Below are 18,032 nucleotides of genomic sequence, written 5' to 3' on the forward strand. Positions count from 1 at the left end.
GAAACGAGCCCTCTCAATCAGCTGGTGTTGGACCTCACCAACCAAGCTGACACCAGCACTGCTTCAAAAGAAAGAATTCCAATAAGCAAAATCATGAACCAATCAAAGGAATCATATTTACAATACTGGAAAAACAAAAAAAAATCCCAAAGCCGACTAAATTGCTATCTGACCCTAAACAGAGAATATGAATTGGCTGATTATCTCTACTCTGTCAGAGATATGAAGCAGAGACAGATCCTTACTAAGTACAGGCTGAGTGACCACCGATTGGCAATAGAAACCGGCAGACATAAAAAGACATGGCTACCCAAAGAGGAGCGTGTATGTGGTCACTGCATGACAGGGGAGGTAGAGACAGAGATGCACTTTCTCCTTTACTGTGATAAATATTCCTCACAAAGAGATTCATTATTCACAGAAATGACTACATATATTCCACATTTTTACAAATTGAACCCAGAGGAAAAACTAAGAATTACTCATGGGCGAAGGAGCAATGGCTCCTCTTGCAGCCAAATATGTATTTTCCGGCCATAGCCTGAGGGACACTGAATCACATCTGCATAGTAAACAGTAACTTACTTATTATTACTATTATTGTTATGACTATAATTATTAATGTTTATCATTCCAAATATGGGTGGTAATGGTAGTGATAACAGTTTAGTGATGGTAGTAGTAGTCGTAGTAATGATGATTGTAGTTGTAGTACTGATATAAAGAAGAAGATGACCGTTATTTAGTTATAAGTTAGTTATAGTTTCATTTTCCATAATTTGATTTTATATTTATTACATTTCTACTATTGACTGTTACCATTTTATTGTTATTATTTTTGTATTTCATTTTGTATTATTATTTACTACCATTTTATATTATTATTTGCTATCATTTATAATTTTGTTACAATGTATATTGTATACATTGTTGCTTTGGCAATATTGACACAATGTTTTTCATGCCAATAAAGCAGCTTGAATTTGAATTTGAATATGAATTTGAGAAATAAACACAGAGACAGAGAGGTAGAGAGAGAGAGACAGAGAGAGAGAGAGAGAGAGAGAGAGAGAGAGAGAGAGGAAGAGAGAGAGAGAGAGAGAGAGAGAGAGAGAGCAGAGAGAGAGAGAGAGAGAGAGAGAGGCAGAGAGAGAGAGAGAGAGAGAGGCAGAGAGAGAGAGAGAGAGAGAGAGAGAGAGAGAGAGAGAGAGAGGCAGAGAGAGAGAGAGAGAGAGAGAGAGAGAGAGAGAGCAGTGGTGGAAATAATACCCAATTGTCATACTTGAGTAAAAGTAAAGATGCCTTAATAGAAAATGACTGAAGTAAAAGTGAAAGTCACCCAGTAAAATACTACTTACGTAAAAATCTAAAAGTATTTGGTTTATTAAATATACTTAAGCATTAAAAGTAAATGTAATTGCTAAAATATACTTAAGTATTAATAGTAAAAGTAAATGCTATAAATCATTTCAAATTCCATATATTAAGCAAATTAGACAGCACAGTTTTCTTTTTTCTTTTTTTACGGATAGCCAGGGGCACAATGCAACACTCAGACATCATTTACAAACATGTGTTTAGTGAGTCCGCCAGATCAGAGGCAGGGATGATGACCACGTATTTCCTTGATAAGTGTGGCATTGGACCATTTTCCTGTCCTGCTAAGCATTAGAAATGTAACAAGTAGTTTTGAGTGTCATGTGAAATGTATGATAGTAAAAAGAGAGAGAGAGAGAGAGACACAGAGACAGAGACAGTGACAGAGACAGAGACAGAGACAGAGACAGTGACAGAGACAGAGACAGAGACAGAGACAGAGAGAGAGACAGAGACAGAGACAGAGACAGAGACAGAGAGAGACACAGAGACAGAGACAGAGACAGTGACAGTGACAGAGACAGAGACAGAGACAGAGAGAGAGACAGAGACAGAGACAGAGACAGCTACAGTGACAGAGACAGTGACAGAGACAGAGACAGAGACAGAGACAGAGACAGAGACAGAGAGAGAGACAGAGACAGAGACAGAGAGAGAGACAGAGAGAGAGACAGAGACAGAGACAGAGAGAGAGACAGAGACAGAGACAGTGACAGTGACAGAGACAGAGACAGAGACAGAGACAGAGAGAGAGACAGAGACAGAGACAGAGACAGAGACAGTGACAGAGACAGAGACAGAGACAGAGACAGAGACAGAGACAGAGAGACAGAGACAGAGACAGAGAGAGAGACAGAGAGAGAGACAGAGAGAGAGACAGAGACAGAGACAGAGAGAGAGACAGAGACAGAGACAGTGACAGAGACAGAGACAGAGACAGAGACAGAGACAGAGAGAGACAGAGACAGAGACAGTGACAGAGACAGTGACAGAGACAGAGACAGAGAGACAGAGACAGAGACAGAGAGAGAGACAGAGAGAGAGACAGAGAGAGAGACAGAGACAGAGACAGAGAGAGAGACAGAGACAGAGACAGTGACAGAGACAGAGACAGAGACAGAGACAGAGACAGAGAGAGACAGAGACAGAGACAGTGACAGAGACAGTGACAGAGACAGAGACAGAGGTAGGTGATGAGGAGTATTATGCTTTGCTGGGAGCATACTAAATGAGTCAGACAACAAACAGGAATACAGTGGACAGACAGACGGGGCATCATCACCTTGTGCAGTTTTAATGTTCAGACCACACAGGGGCGACTTCTGAGTGGCGCCATCGTCAGTTAGACGCTGCATTGGGAGACAGTTTTGGGGTCAGTTCCATTTAAATTCAATTCATTTAAATTACATGGCCTAAATTATCCTTATTTCTTTATGCAAATAGATTTTCAGTTTAAATGGAATTGACCCCTCAACAATAGCATGATTACATAGGGTTTTCTTTTGTCGTTGTAACAAAATCTGTATTGTTACTATTTGCATTTACTATAGCCTACAGTAACAGTGAGACAACAAGTCTCTTCTTTAGGTTGAGACAAACAGTGAGACAAGTCTCTTCTTTAGGTTGAGACAAACAGTGAGACAAGACTCTTCTTTAGGTTGAGACAAACAGTGAGACAAGTCTCTTCTTTAGGTTGAGACAAAGAGTGAGACAAGTCTCTTCTTTAGGTTGAGACAAACAGTGAGACAAGTCTCTTCTTTAGGTTGAGACAAACAGTGAGACAAGTCTCTTCTTTAGGTTGAGACAAAGAGTGAGACAAGTCTCTTCTTTAGGTTGAGACAAACAGTGAGACAAGTCTCTTCTTTAGGTTGAGACAAACAGTGAGACAAGTCTCTTCTTTAGGTTGAGACAAACAGTGAGACAAGTCTCTTCTTTAGGTTGAGACAAACAGTGAGACAACAAGACTCTTCTTTAGGTTGAGACAAACAGTGAGACAAGTCTCTTCTTTAGGTTGAGACAAACAGTGAGACAAGACTCTTCTTTAGGTTGAGACAAACAGTGAGACAAGTCTCTTCTTTAGGTTGAGACAAACAGTGAGACAAGTCTCTTCTTTAGGTTGAGACAAACAGTGAGACAAGTATCTTCTTTAGGTTGAGACAAACAATGAGACAACAAGTCTCTTCTTTAGGTTGAGACAAACAGTGAGACAAGACTCTTCTTTAGGTTGAGACAAACAGTGAGACAAGTCTCTTCTTTAGGTTGAGACAAACAGTGAGACAAGTCTCTTCTTTAGGTTGAGACAAACAGTGAGACAAGTCTCTTCTTTAGGTTGAGACAAACAGTGAGACAAGTCTCTTCTTTAGGTTGAGACAAACAGTGAGACAAGTCTCTTCTTTAGGTTGAGACAAACAGTGAGCTACTCACCAGAGCTTTACTCTGGTCTTTCTCTCCTTTGCGAGAGGAACAGGTAGTTTTCAACCCTAGAGAGAGAGAGAGAGAGAGAGAGAGAGAGAGAGAGAGGGAGAGGGGGGGAGAGAGAGAGAGAGAGAGAGAGAGAGAGAGAGAGAGAGAGAGAGTCAGTCTCATTAGAAGGTAGTGTAAAGAAGAGAGAACACCCAACCCTGTCAGTAAACATTAACAGTAACTCCACTCACCAGAGTCGATTTCATTTTGCCTTCGGTTCTGAATCCTCAACTGCAAGACTGAAAGACAAGGAGTAGAGAGGTGGTGTGTTAGATGTATGAGAATACCTGGAATAACCTGCAAGGTAACTCTGGGTAAAAGGTACTGTCCTATGTTCTGTAGTACAATATCCCTCTGTAATCGTATAGTAACATGTGACTGAGCAATCTCTACACACACATATACTGCACACACACTTTCACACTAAGAGGTTCATTGGGGGAGGGGCTGATAGGTTTGGTGATGTTTCCCACAATGCATTCCAGTGCTGAGTTTTGAGATCTGAGAGAAATGGAGGGAGGGATGGGGGGAGGGAACAGCAGTATGAGAAGGGTTTGGGGGGGGCTGTAACTATTTATCCATCAGTATGTCTATTTCTGTCACCCCCATCCCCCCTTCAGCTGTCCCTCTCTCTCCAGAACTCTCTACCTCCCTCCCTTCATGCACGCTAAGTCAATTCTTCTTCCACTATTTTCTGTCAGTCGACCGCCACTCGAAAAGAGACCCCATTACATTTCTTCAGTAAAAACACCACTTAGCCTGGTTCTACAGTAAATAGCTACCTCTTCGCCTGGTAACACCTACCTCTTAGCCTGGTAACAGCTACCTCTTAGCCTGGTAACAGCTACCTCTTAGTCTGGTAACACCTACCCCTTAGCCTGGTAACTGCCATCTCTTAGCCTGGTAACAGCTACCTCTTAGCCTGAAAACACCTACCTCTTAGCCTGGTAACAGCTACCTCTTAGCCTGGAAACACCTACCTCTTAGCCTGAAAACACCTACCTCTTAGCCTGAAAACACCTACCTCTTAGCCTTAAAACACCTACCTCTTTGCCTGGTAACTGCCACCTCTTAGCCTGGTAACAGCTACCTCTTAGCCTGAAAACACCTACCTCTTAGCCTGGTAACAGCTACCTCTTAGCCTGAAAACACCTACCTCTTTGCCTGGTAACTGCCACCTCTTAGCCTGGTAACAGCTACCTCTTAGCCTGGTAACTGCTGCCACTTAGCCTGGTAACAGCTACCTCTTTGTATCGTATTGGACTGGATATTCTGATTGACTCACATAGGCCTCCATGCTGACTCGGTCATGGTACTGTGTGTGTGTAATCGGTTGTGAGGTGGAATAATTGATTGGACTCTCAGAGGTGACCAGATTTGTATACAGGACCCAACTAAAGTTCCAGACATAGGCCCTGGCCCGCTCCAGGGAACTAACACATGCAATCATCACTTAAATGGTACCAGGAGGTGTTGATTGTACAGATGGTAGGTCAATTTAGTTTACCGTTAACAATTAACCATCTGTAACTGAGTGGAAACAAATGAAGTCAGAATCTTGATGACAGATAAGAGCAGGAAGGTGACTGTGTAAACTACTGAAGTTGGATTTAGCTCCGTGAGATTATCTTCCCACTTTGGGCAAGCATTCATGTGTAACAGTATAACTTTAGACCGTCCCCTCGCCCATACCCGGGCGCGAACCAGGGACCTTCTGCACACATCAACAACAGTCACCCACGAAGCATCGTTACCCATCGCTCCACAAAAGCCGGGTCTCAGAGCAAGTGACATGACTGATTGAAATGCTATTTAGCGTGCACCGCTAACTAAGCTAGCCGTTACACATGGACAGAGAGAAATAACAGAGATTGGATTGAGGTTATAATCGGCTCCTCAACCGTCTATAATGTGATGTAATCTCATAGTGAACCTTATAGGTTATCAATGATCATTGATCATTTAGCAGCTACCAAATGCAGCATTATCATTACCATGATTTCACCGCTGATGTAAGTACACTCAACTTCAACAAAACTAAGGAGATGATTGTGGACTTCAGGAAACAGCAGAGGGAACACCCCCCTATCCACATCGATGGAACAGTAGTGGAGAGGGTAGCAAGTTTTAAGTTCCTCGGCATACACATCACAGACAAACTGAATTGGTCCACTCACACAGACAGCATCGTGAAGAAGGCGCAGCAGCGCCTCTTCAACCTCAGGAGGCTGAAGAAATTCGGCTTGTCACCAAAAGCACTCACAAACTTCTACAGACGCACAATCGAGAGCATCCTGGCGGGCTGTATCACCGCCTGGTACGGCAACTGCTCCGCCCACAACCGTAAGGCTCTCCAGAGGGTAGTGAGGTCTGCACAACGCATCACCGGGGGCAAACTACCTGCCCTCCAGGACACCTACACCACCTGATGTTACAGGAAGGCCATAAAGATCATCAAGGACATCAACCACCCGAGCCACTGCCTGTTCACCCCGCTATCATCCAGAAGGCGAGGTCAGTACAGGTGCATCAAAGCTGGGACCGAGAGACTGAAAAACAGCTTCTATCTCAAGGCCATCAGACTGTTAAACAGCCACCACTAACATTGAGTGGCTGCTGCCAACACACTGACACTGACACTGACTCAACTCCAGCCACGTTAATAATGGGAATTGATGGGAAATGATGTAAAATATATCACTAGCCACTTTAAACAATGCTACCTTACATAATGTTACTTACCCTACATTATTCATCTCATATGCATACGTATATACTGTACTCTATATCATCGACTGCATCCTTATGTAATACATGTATCACTAGCCACTTTAACTATGCCACTTTGTTTACATACTCATCTCATATGTATATACTGTACTCGATACCATCTACTATATCTTGCCTATGCTGCTCTGTACCATCACTCATTCATATATCCTTATGTACATATTCTTTATCCCCTTACACTGTGTACAAGACAGTAGTTTTGGAATTGTTAGTTAGATTACTTGTTGGTTATCACTGCATTGTCGGAACTAGAAGCACAAGCATTTCGCTACACTCGCATTAACATCTGCTAACCATGTGTATGTGACAAATAAACTTTGATTTGATTTGATTTGATTTAATGAACAGCTGGTGGAAAAAAACAACAGCAGGAATGTCCTATGACCTCATTTCCTGTCCCTACCAAACCTCTTTATGACAGGAGCAGACTGATAACAACAGAGGCGGCCATTTTTAAGGAACACGTTCCAATTCTAGAACACAACTGCTGCTAGTTAAAGGACAGTAACCTATGGATGATGGACCTAACACAAAACATAAAGAAATCCAACTTGCAAAAGGATTCAGTAGCTGTACACAATTAATTGCTACAGATGTAGGATCTTAATTTGAGCCAGTTTGCAACAGCAGGAAAATAATCCTGCAGCAACCGAAAATTATAATTTGTAGAGGTTGATACATTTTTTGTTAGGCAAATCAAGTCAGACACTTTTAAGTGGAAATTGCAAACATTAGAAGCCTTTTTAAACCTGCAACTACAGGATAATCAAATTAAGATACGGCATCTGTATAATGTCATCCAAACATTTTCCAATCTTATAACTGTAGCTCTAATGCTGTCTTATTTCATTAGATATGTTTTTGAATTTGCCTAAGATGGTTGGTTTGAAATGGAGACAGGAGCAATGTGGCAGTAGCTATATGCCTCTTGTCTCTCATGACAGATTAAAATATAGCTAGCTGTAAAATTTAGTTCTGGGTTCTGAGATGAATATGCTACAAATACTGTCATTGGGAGATTAAAAGATGTGTGGTCAATCCTCTGGTATGTCTATTCAGGAGAGCTCGGTGGTTTCAATCAATAAATAGATATACAACGATCAATATGTTTACCTGATTAATCATCCTCATAATTAATATAACCAAGAATAGACTTATCTGCCACAATCATACGGGAACAACTTCTTGCCAATGATATAGTCATCAATCATTACTAGTTACCTTAGTGTCAGCCATGGGCTTGGCTGACAGAGAGAGAAGAGGCTGAGTGACACTTTATGACATAATACAAACAGCACTGTATGTATGACCCAAGATCAGCCTAAGGGCAACTTAGTCCCACACCCCAGGCCTAATTTCTCCCTGCCAGCCCCACCCCAACCGGCCCGATCCAGCCCCAACCGGCCTGGCCTGATCCAGCCCCACTCCAACCGGCCTGGCCCGATCCAGCCCCACCCCAACCGGCCTGATCCAGCCCCACCCCTACCGGCCTGATCCAGCCCCACCCCAACCGGCCTGGCCTGATGCAGCCCCACCCCAACCGGCCTGATGCAGTCCCACCCAAACCGGCCTGATGCAGCCCCAACCCAACCGGCCTGATCCAGCCCCACCCCAACCGACCTGGCCTGATGCAGCCCCACCCCAACAGGCCTGATCCAACCCCACCCCAACCGGCCTGGCCTGGCCTGATGCAGCCCCACCCCAACAGGCCTGATCCAGCACCACCCCAACCGGCCTGGCCTGATGCAGCCCCACCCCAACCGGCCCAGCCATACCCTCACCTGAGCGGAATTTGTTCCGGATGAGAAGCGACCTCTCAGAGGCCAGCAACGTCATGATGGAGAGGAGGAGAGGAAGGAGGGATGAGAGGAGGAACAGAAAGAAAGAGTGGAATCCTGTTTTTATTCCCACTTGGGTGGGAATCAGGAGGAATGGACTCTTCTGATTCTGTCTCTCTCTGTGTGGAAAGCAGAGAACAGATAGAGGGAGAGATGGAACAGGGGAGGTCAATGCTTTTGTTTATCCTTTGAGAAAAATATATTGACACTGAGTACAAGACACACAGACCAGAGCAGTAGACAGAAGAGAGTTATGGAGTGGACAGAAGTAGAGAGACACCATCTGACACACACAGGATAGAGTGGACAGTAGTAGAGACATCATCTGACACACACAGGATAGAGTGGACAGTAGTAGAGACACACCATCTGACACACACAGGATAGAGTGGACAGTAGTAGAGACACCATCTGACACACAGGATAGAGTGGACAGTAGTAGAGACACACCATCTGACACACACAGGATAGAGTGGACAGTAGTAGAGACACCATCTGACACAAACAGGATAGAGTGGACAGTAGTAGAGACACACCATCTGACACACACAGGATAGAGTGGACAGTAGTAGAGACACCATCTGACACACACAGGATAGAGTGGACAGTAGTAGAGACACACCATCTGACACACACAGGATAGAGTGGACAGTAGTAGAGACACACCATCTGACACACACAGGATAGAGTGGACAGTAGTAGAGACACCATCTGACATACACAGGATAGAGTGGACAGTAGTAGAGACACCATCTGACACACACAGGATAGAGTGGACAGTAGTAGAGACACCATCTGACACACACAGGATAGAGTGGACAGTAGTAGAGACACACCATCTGACACACACAGGATAGAGTGGACAGTAGTAGAGACACACCATCTGACACACACAGGATAGAGTGGACAGTAGTGGAGACACCATCTGACATACACAGGATAGAGTGGACAGTAGTAGAGACACAACATCTGACACACACAGGATAGAGTGGACAGTAGTAGAGACACACCATCTGACACACACAGGATAGAGTGGACAGTAGTAGAGACACACCATCTGACACACACAGGATAGAGTGGACAGTAGTAGAGACACCATCTGACACACACAGGATAGAGTGGACAGTAGTAGAGACACAACATCTGACACACACAGGATAGAGTAGACAGTAGTAGAGACACACCATCTGACACACACAGGATAGAGTGGACAGTAGTAGAGACACAACATCTGACACACACAGGATAGAGTAGACAGTAGTAGAGACACACCATCTGACACACACAGGATAGAGTGGACAGTAGTAGAGACACACCATCTGACACACACAGGATAGAGTGGACAGTAGTAGAGACACAACATCTGACACACACAGGATAGAGTGGACAGTAGTAGAGACACCATCTGACACAAACAGGATAGAGTGGACAGTAGTAGAGACACCATCTGACACACACAGGATAGAGTGGACAGTAGTAGAGACACACTATCTGACACACACAGGATAGAGTGGACAGTAGTAGAGACACACTATCTGACACACACAGGATAGAGTGGACAGTAGTAGAGACACCATCTGACACACACAGGATAGAGTGGACAGTAGTAGAGACACCATCTGACACACACAGGATAGAGTGGACAGTAGTAGAGACACACTATCTGACACACACAGGATAGAGTGGACAGTAGTAGAGACACCATCTGACACACACAGGATAGAGTGGACAGTAGTAGAGACACACTATCTGACACACACAGGATAGAGTGTACAGTAGTAGAGACAACCATCTGACACACACATGATAGAGTGGACAGTAGTAGAGACACCATCTGACACACACAGGATAAAGTGGACAGTAGTAGAGACACACTATCTGACACACACAGGATAGAGTGGACAGTAGTAGAGACACCATCTGACACACACAGGATAGAGTGGACAGTAGTAGAGACACAACATCTGACACACACAGGATAGAGTGGACAGTAGTAGAGACACAACATCTGACACACACAGGATAGAGTGGACAGTAGTAGAGACACCATCTGACACACACGGAATAGAGTGGACAGTAGTAGAGACACCATCTGACACACACAGGATAGAGTGGACAGTAGTAGAGACACACCATCTGACACACACAGGATAGAGTGGACAGTAGTAGAGACACAGCATCTGACACACACAGGATAGAGTGGACAGTAGTAGAGACACAACATCTGACACACACAGGATAGAGTGGACAGTAGTAGAGACACCATCTGACACACACAGGATAGAGTGGACAGTAGTAGAGACACCATCTGACACACACAGGATAGAGTGGACAGTAGTAGAGACACACCATCTGACACACACAGGATAGAGTGGACAGTAGTAGAGACACACCATCTGACACACACAGGATAGAGTGGACAGTAGTGGAGACACCATCTGACATACACAGGATAGAGTGGACAGTAGTAGAGACACAACATCTGACACACACAGGATAGAGTGGACAGTAGTAGAGACACACCATCTGACACACACAGGATAGAGTGGACAGTAGTAGAGACACACCATCTGACACACACAGGATAGAGTGGACAGTAGTAGAGACACCATCTGACACACACAGGATAGAGTGGACAGTAGTAGAGACACCATCTGACACACACAGGATAGAGTGGACAGTAGTAGAGACACACCATCTGACACACACAGGATAGAGTGGACAGTAGTAGAGACACACCATCTGACACACACAGGATAGAGTGGACAGTAGTAGAGACACCATCTGACATACACAGGATAGAGTGGACAGTAGTAGAGACACAACATCTGACACACACAGGATAGAGTAGACAGTAGTAGAGACACACCATCTGACACACACAGGATAGAGTGGACAGTAGTAGAGACACACCATCTGACACACACAGGATAGAGTGGACAGTAGTAGAGACACAACATCTGACACACACAGGATAGAGTGGACAGTAGTAGAGACACCATCTGACACAAACAGGATAGAGTGGACAGTAGTAGAGACACCATCTGACACACACAGGATAGAGTGGACAGTAGTAGAGACACACTATCTGACACACACAGGATAGAGTGGACAGTAGTAGAGACACACTATCTGACACACACAGGATAGAGTGGACAGTAGTAGAGACACCATCTGACACACACAGGATAGAGTGGACAGTAGTAGAGACACCATCTGACACACACAGGATAGAGTGGACAGTAGTAGAGACACACTATCTGACACACACAGGATAGAGTGGACAGTAGTAGAGACACCATCTGACACACACAGGATAGAGTGGACAGTAGTAGAGACACACTATCTGACACACACAGGATAGAGTGTACAGTAGTAGAGACAACCATCTGACACACACAGGATAGAGTGGACAGTAGTAGAGACACCATCTGACACACACAGGATAAAGTGGACAGTAGTAGAGACACACTATCTGACACACACAGGATAGAGTGGACAGTAGTAGAGACACCATCTGACACACACAGGATAGAGTGGACAGTAGTAGAGACACAACATCTGACACACACAGGATAGAGTGGACAGTAGTAGAGACACAACATCTGACACACACAGGATAGAGTGGACAGTAGTAGAGACACCATCTGACACACACGGGATAGAGTGGACAGTAGTAGAGACACACCATCTGACACACACAGGATAGAGTGGACAGTAGTAGAGACACACCATCTGACACACACAGGATAGAGTGGACAGTAGTAGAGACACCATCTGACACACACAGGATAGAGTGGACAGTAGTAGAGACACACTATCTGACACACACAGGATAGAGTGTACAGTAGTAGAGACAACCATCTGACACACACAGGATAGAGTGGACAGTAGTAGAGACACCATCTGACACACACAGGATAAAGTGGACAGTAGTAGAGACACCATCTGACACACACAGGATAGAGTGGACAGTAGTAGAGACAAACTATCTGACACACACAGGATAGAGTGTACAGTAGTAGAGACAACCATCTGACACACACAGGATAGAGTGGACAGTAGTAGAGACACCATCTGACACACACAGGATAAAGTGGACAGTAGTAGAGACACACTATCTGACACACACAGGATAGAGTGGACAGTAGTAGAGACACCATCTGACACACACAGGATAGAGTGGACAGTAGTAGAGACACACTATCTGACACACACAGGATAGAGTGGACAGTAGTAGAGACACACTATCTGACACACACAGGATAGAGTGGACAGTAGTAGAGACACCATCTGACACACACGGGATAGAGTGGACAGTAGTAGAGACACACCATCTGACACACACAGGATAGAGTGGACAGTAGTAGAGACACACTATCTGACACACACAGGATAGAGTGGACAGTAGTAGAGACACCATCTGACACACACAGGATAGAGTGGACAGTAGTAGAGACACACTATCTGACACACACAGGATAGAGTGTACAGTAGTAGAGACAACCATCTGACACACACAGGATAGAGTGGACAGTAGTAGAGACATCATCTGACACACACAGGATAAAGTGGACAGTAGTAGAGACACACTATCTGACACACACAGGATAGAGTGGACAGTAGTAGAGACACCATCTGACACACACAGGATAGAGTGGACAGTAGTAGAGACACAACATCTGACACACACAGGATAGAGTGGACAGTAGTAGAGACACAACATCTGACACAAACAGGATAGAGTGGACAGTAGTAGAGACACCATCTGACACACACAGGATAGAGTGGACAGTAGTAGAGACACACCATCTGACACACACAGGATAGAGTGGACAGTAGTAGAGACACACCATCTGACACACACAGGATAGAGTGGACAGTAGTAGAGACACAACATCTGACACACACAGGATAGAGTGGACAGTAGTAGAGACACACCATCTGACACACACAGGATAGAGTGGACAGTAGTAGAGACACCATCTGACACACACAGGATAGAGTGGACAGTAGTAGAGACACACCATCTGACACACACAGGATAGAGTGGACAGTAGTAGAGACACACTATCTGACACACACAGGATAGAGTGGACAGTAGGAGAGACACCATCTGACACACACAGGATAGAGTGCACAGTAGTAGAGACACCATCTGACACACACAGGATAGAGTGGACAGTAGTAGAGACACACTATCTGACACACACAGGATAGAGTGGACAGTAGTAGAGACACCATCTGACACACACAGGATAGAGTGGACAGTAGTAGAGACACTATCTGACACACACAGGATAGAGTGGACAGTAGTAGAGACACACCATCTGAAACACACAGGATAGAGTGGACAGTAGTAGAGACACTATCTGACACACACAGGATAGAGTGGACAGTAGTAGAGACACCATCTGACACACACAGGATAGAGTGGACAGTAGTAGAGACACACCATCTGACACACACAGGATAGAGTGGACAGTAGTAGAGACACACCATCTGACACACACAGGATAGAGTGGACAGTAGTGGAGACACCATCTGACATACACAGGATAGAGTGGACAGTAGTAGAGACACAACATCTGACACACACAGGATAGAGTGGACAGTAGTAGAGACACACCATCTGACACACACAGGATAGAGTGGACAGTAGTAGAGACACACCATCTGACACACACAGGATAGAGTGGACAGTAGTAGAGACACCATCTGACACACACAGGATAGAGTGGACAGTAGTAGAGACACCATCTGACACACACAGGATAGAGTGGACAGTAGTAGAGACACACCATCTGACACACACAGGATAGAGTGGACAGTAGTAGAGACACACCATCTGACACACACAGGATAGAGTGGACAGTAGTAGAGACACCATCTGACATACACAGGATAGAGTGGACAGTAGTAGAGACACAACATCTGACACACACAGGATAGAGTAGACAGTAGTAGAGACACACCATCTGACACACACAGGATAGAGTGGACAGTAGTAGAGACACACCATCTGACACACACAGGATAGAGTGGACAGTAGTAGAGACACAACATCTGACACACACAGGATAGAGTGGACAGTAGTAGAGACACCATCTGACACAAACAGGATAGAGTGGACAGTAGTAGAGACACACTATCTGACACACACAGGATAGAGTGGACAGTAGTAGAGACACACTATCTGACACACACAGGATAGAGTGGACAGTAGTAGAGACACCATCTGACACACACAGGATAGAGTGGACAGTAGTAGAGACACCATCTGACACACACAGGATAGAGTGGACAGTAGTAGAGACACACTATCTGACACACACAGGATAGAGTGGACAGTAGTAGAGACACCATCTGACACACACAGGATAGAGTGGACAGTAGTAGAGACACACTATCTGACACACACAGGATAGAGTGTACAGTAGTAGAGACAACCATCTGACACACACAGGATAGAGTGGACAGTAGTAGAGACACCATCTGACACACACAGGATAAAGTGGACAGTAGTAGAGACACACTATCTGACACACACAGGATAGAGTGGACAGTAGTAGAGACACCATCTGACACACACAGGATAGAGTGGACAGTAGTAGAGACACAACATCTGACACACACAGGATAGAGTGGACAGTAGTAGAGACACACCATCTGACACACACAGGATAGAGTGGACAGTAGTAGAGACACCATCTGACACACACAGGATAGAGTGGACAGTAGTAGAGACACACTATCTGACACACACAGGATAGAGTGGACAGTAGTAGAGACAACCATCTGACACACACAGGATAGAGTGGACAGTAGTAGAGACACCATCTGACACACACAGGATAAAGTGGACAGTAGTAGAGACACCATCTGACACACACAGGATAGAGTGGACAGTAGTAGAGACACACTATCTGACACACACAGGATAGAGTGTACAGTAGTAGAGACAACCATCTGACACACACAGGATAGAGTGGACAGTAGTAGAGACACCATCTGACACACACAGGATAAAGTGGACAGTAGTAGAGACACACTATCTGACACACACAGGATAGAGTGGACAGTAGTAGAGACACCATCTGACACACACAGGATAGAGTGGACAGTAGTAGAGACACACTATCTGACACACACAGGATAGAGTGGACAGTAGTAGAGACACACTATCTGACACACACAGGATAGAGTGGACAGTAGTAGAGACACCATCTGACACACACGGGATAGAGTGGACAGTAGTAGAGACACACCATCTGACACACACAGGATAGAGTGGACAGTAGTAGAGACACACTATCTGACACACACAGGATAGAGTGGACAGTAGTAGAGACACCATCTGACACACACAGGATAGAGTGGACAGTAGTAGAGACACACTATCTGACACACACAGGATAGAGTGTACAGTAGTAGAGACAACCATCTGACACACACAGGATAGAGTGGACAGTAGTAGAGACACCATCTGACACACACAGGATAAAGTGGACAGTAGTAGAGACACACTATCTGACACACACAGGATAGAGTGGACAGTAGTAGAGACACCATCTGACACACACAGGATAGAGTGGACAGTAGTAGAGACACAACATCTGACACACACAGGATAGAGTGGACAGTAGTAGAGACACAACATCTGACACAAACAGGATAGAGTGGACAGTAGTAGAGACACCATCTGACACACACAGGATAGAGTGGACAGTAGTAGAGACACACCATCTGACACACACAGGATAGAGTGGACAGTAGTAGAGACACACCATCTGACACACACAGGATAGAGTGGACAGTAGTAGAGACACAACATCTGACACACACAGGATAGAGTGGACAGTAGTAGAGACACACCATCTGACACACACAGGATAGAGTGGACAGTAGTAGAGACACCATCTGACACACACAGGATAGAGTGGACAGTAGTAGAGACACACCATCTGACACACACAGGACAGTAGAGTGGACAGTAGGATAGAGACACACACCATCTGACACACACAGGATAGAGTGGACAGTAGGAGAGACACCATCTGACACACACAGGATAGAGTGGACAGTAGTAGAGACACCATCTGACACACACAGGATAGAGTGGACAGTAGTAGAGACACAACATCTGACACACACAGGATAGAGTGGACAGTAGTAGAGACACACTATCTGACACACACAGGATAGAGTGGACAGTAGTAGAGACACCATCTGACACACACAGGATAGAGTGGACAGTAGTAGAGACACACCATCTGACACACACAGGATAGAGTGGACAGTAGTAGAGACACACCATCTGACACACACAGGATAGAGTGGACAGTAGTAGAGACACAACATCTGACACACACAGGATAGAGTGGACAGTAGTAGAGACACACCATCTGACACACACAGGATAGAGTGGACAGTAGTAGAGACACCATCTGACACACACAGGATAGAGTGGACAGTAGTAGAGACACCATCTGACACACAGGATAGAGTGGACAGTAGTAGAGACACACTATCTGACACACACAGGATAGAGTGGACAGTAGTAGAGACACCATCTGACACACACAGGATAGAGTGGACAGTAGTAGAGACACTATCTGACACACACAGGATAGAGTGGACAGTAGTAGAGACACACCATCTGAAACACACAGGATAGAGTGGACAGTAGTAGAGACACTATCTGACACACACAGGATAGAGTGGACAGTAGTAGAGACACACCATCTGACACACACAGGATAGAGTGGACAGTAGTAGACACACTATCACACATCTGACACACACAGGATAGAGTGGACAGTAGTAGAGACACCATCTGACACACACAGGATAGAGTGGACAGTAGTAGAGACACCATCTGACACACACAGGATAGAGTGGACAGTAGTAGAGACACCATCTGACACACACAGGATAGAGTGGACAGTAGTAGAGACACACCATCCATCAGTAGTAGAGACACCATCTGACACACACAGGATAGAGTGGACAGTAGTAGAGACACCATCTGACACACACAGGATAGAGTGGACAGTAGTAGAGACACACCATCTGACACACACAGGATAGAGTGGACAGTAGTAGAGACACACCCATCTGACACACACAGGATAGAGTGGACAGTAGTAGAGACACCATCTGACACACACAGGATAGAGTGGACAGTAGTAGAGACACCATCTGACACACACAGGATAGGACAGTAGAGACACACATCTGACACACACAGGATAGAGTGGACAGTAGTAGAGACACCATCTGACACACACAGGATAGAGTGGACAGTAGTAGAGACACACATCTGACACACACAGGATAGAGTGGACAGTAGTAGAGACACCATCTGACACACACAGGATAGAGTGGACAGTAGTAGAGACACCATCTGACACACACAGGATAGAGTGGACAGTAGTAGAGACACACTATCTGACACACACAGGATAGGAGTGGACAGTAGTAGAGACACCCATCTGACACACACAGGATAGAGTGGACAGTAGTAGAGACACTATCTGACACACACAGGATAGAGTGGACAGT

The 18,032-nt window shown here is 45.1% G+C and overlaps 1 protein-coding gene across 1 annotated transcript in view; it reads right to left on the minus strand.

The window, feature by feature from the left end:
- Positions 1 to 18,032, minus strand: part of LOC115121543 (myocardin-like) — a 125,584-nt gene that overhangs the window by 80,427 nt on the left and 27,125 nt on the right. The window contains exons 2-5 of the mRNA XM_065016077.1: positions 8,412 to 8,587; positions 4,032 to 4,079; positions 3,802 to 3,857; positions 2,660 to 2,726 (exon numbers count right to left, since the gene is read on the minus strand). Coding sequence (XP_064872149.1) covers positions 2,660 to 2,726; positions 3,802 to 3,857; positions 4,032 to 4,079; positions 8,412 to 8,466 — 226 coding nt within the window. The 5' untranslated portion in view covers positions 8,467 to 8,587. The remainder of the gene's footprint in view (positions 1 to 2,659; positions 2,727 to 3,801; positions 3,858 to 4,031; positions 4,080 to 8,411; positions 8,588 to 18,032) is intronic.

The sequence above is a fragment of the Oncorhynchus nerka genome, unplaced genomic scaffold (genome assembly GCF_034236695.1).
Source record: "Oncorhynchus nerka isolate Pitt River unplaced genomic scaffold, Oner_Uvic_2.0 unplaced_scaffold_1154, whole genome shotgun sequence".
NCBI lineage: Eukaryota > Metazoa > Chordata > Actinopteri > Salmoniformes > Salmonidae > Oncorhynchus > Oncorhynchus nerka.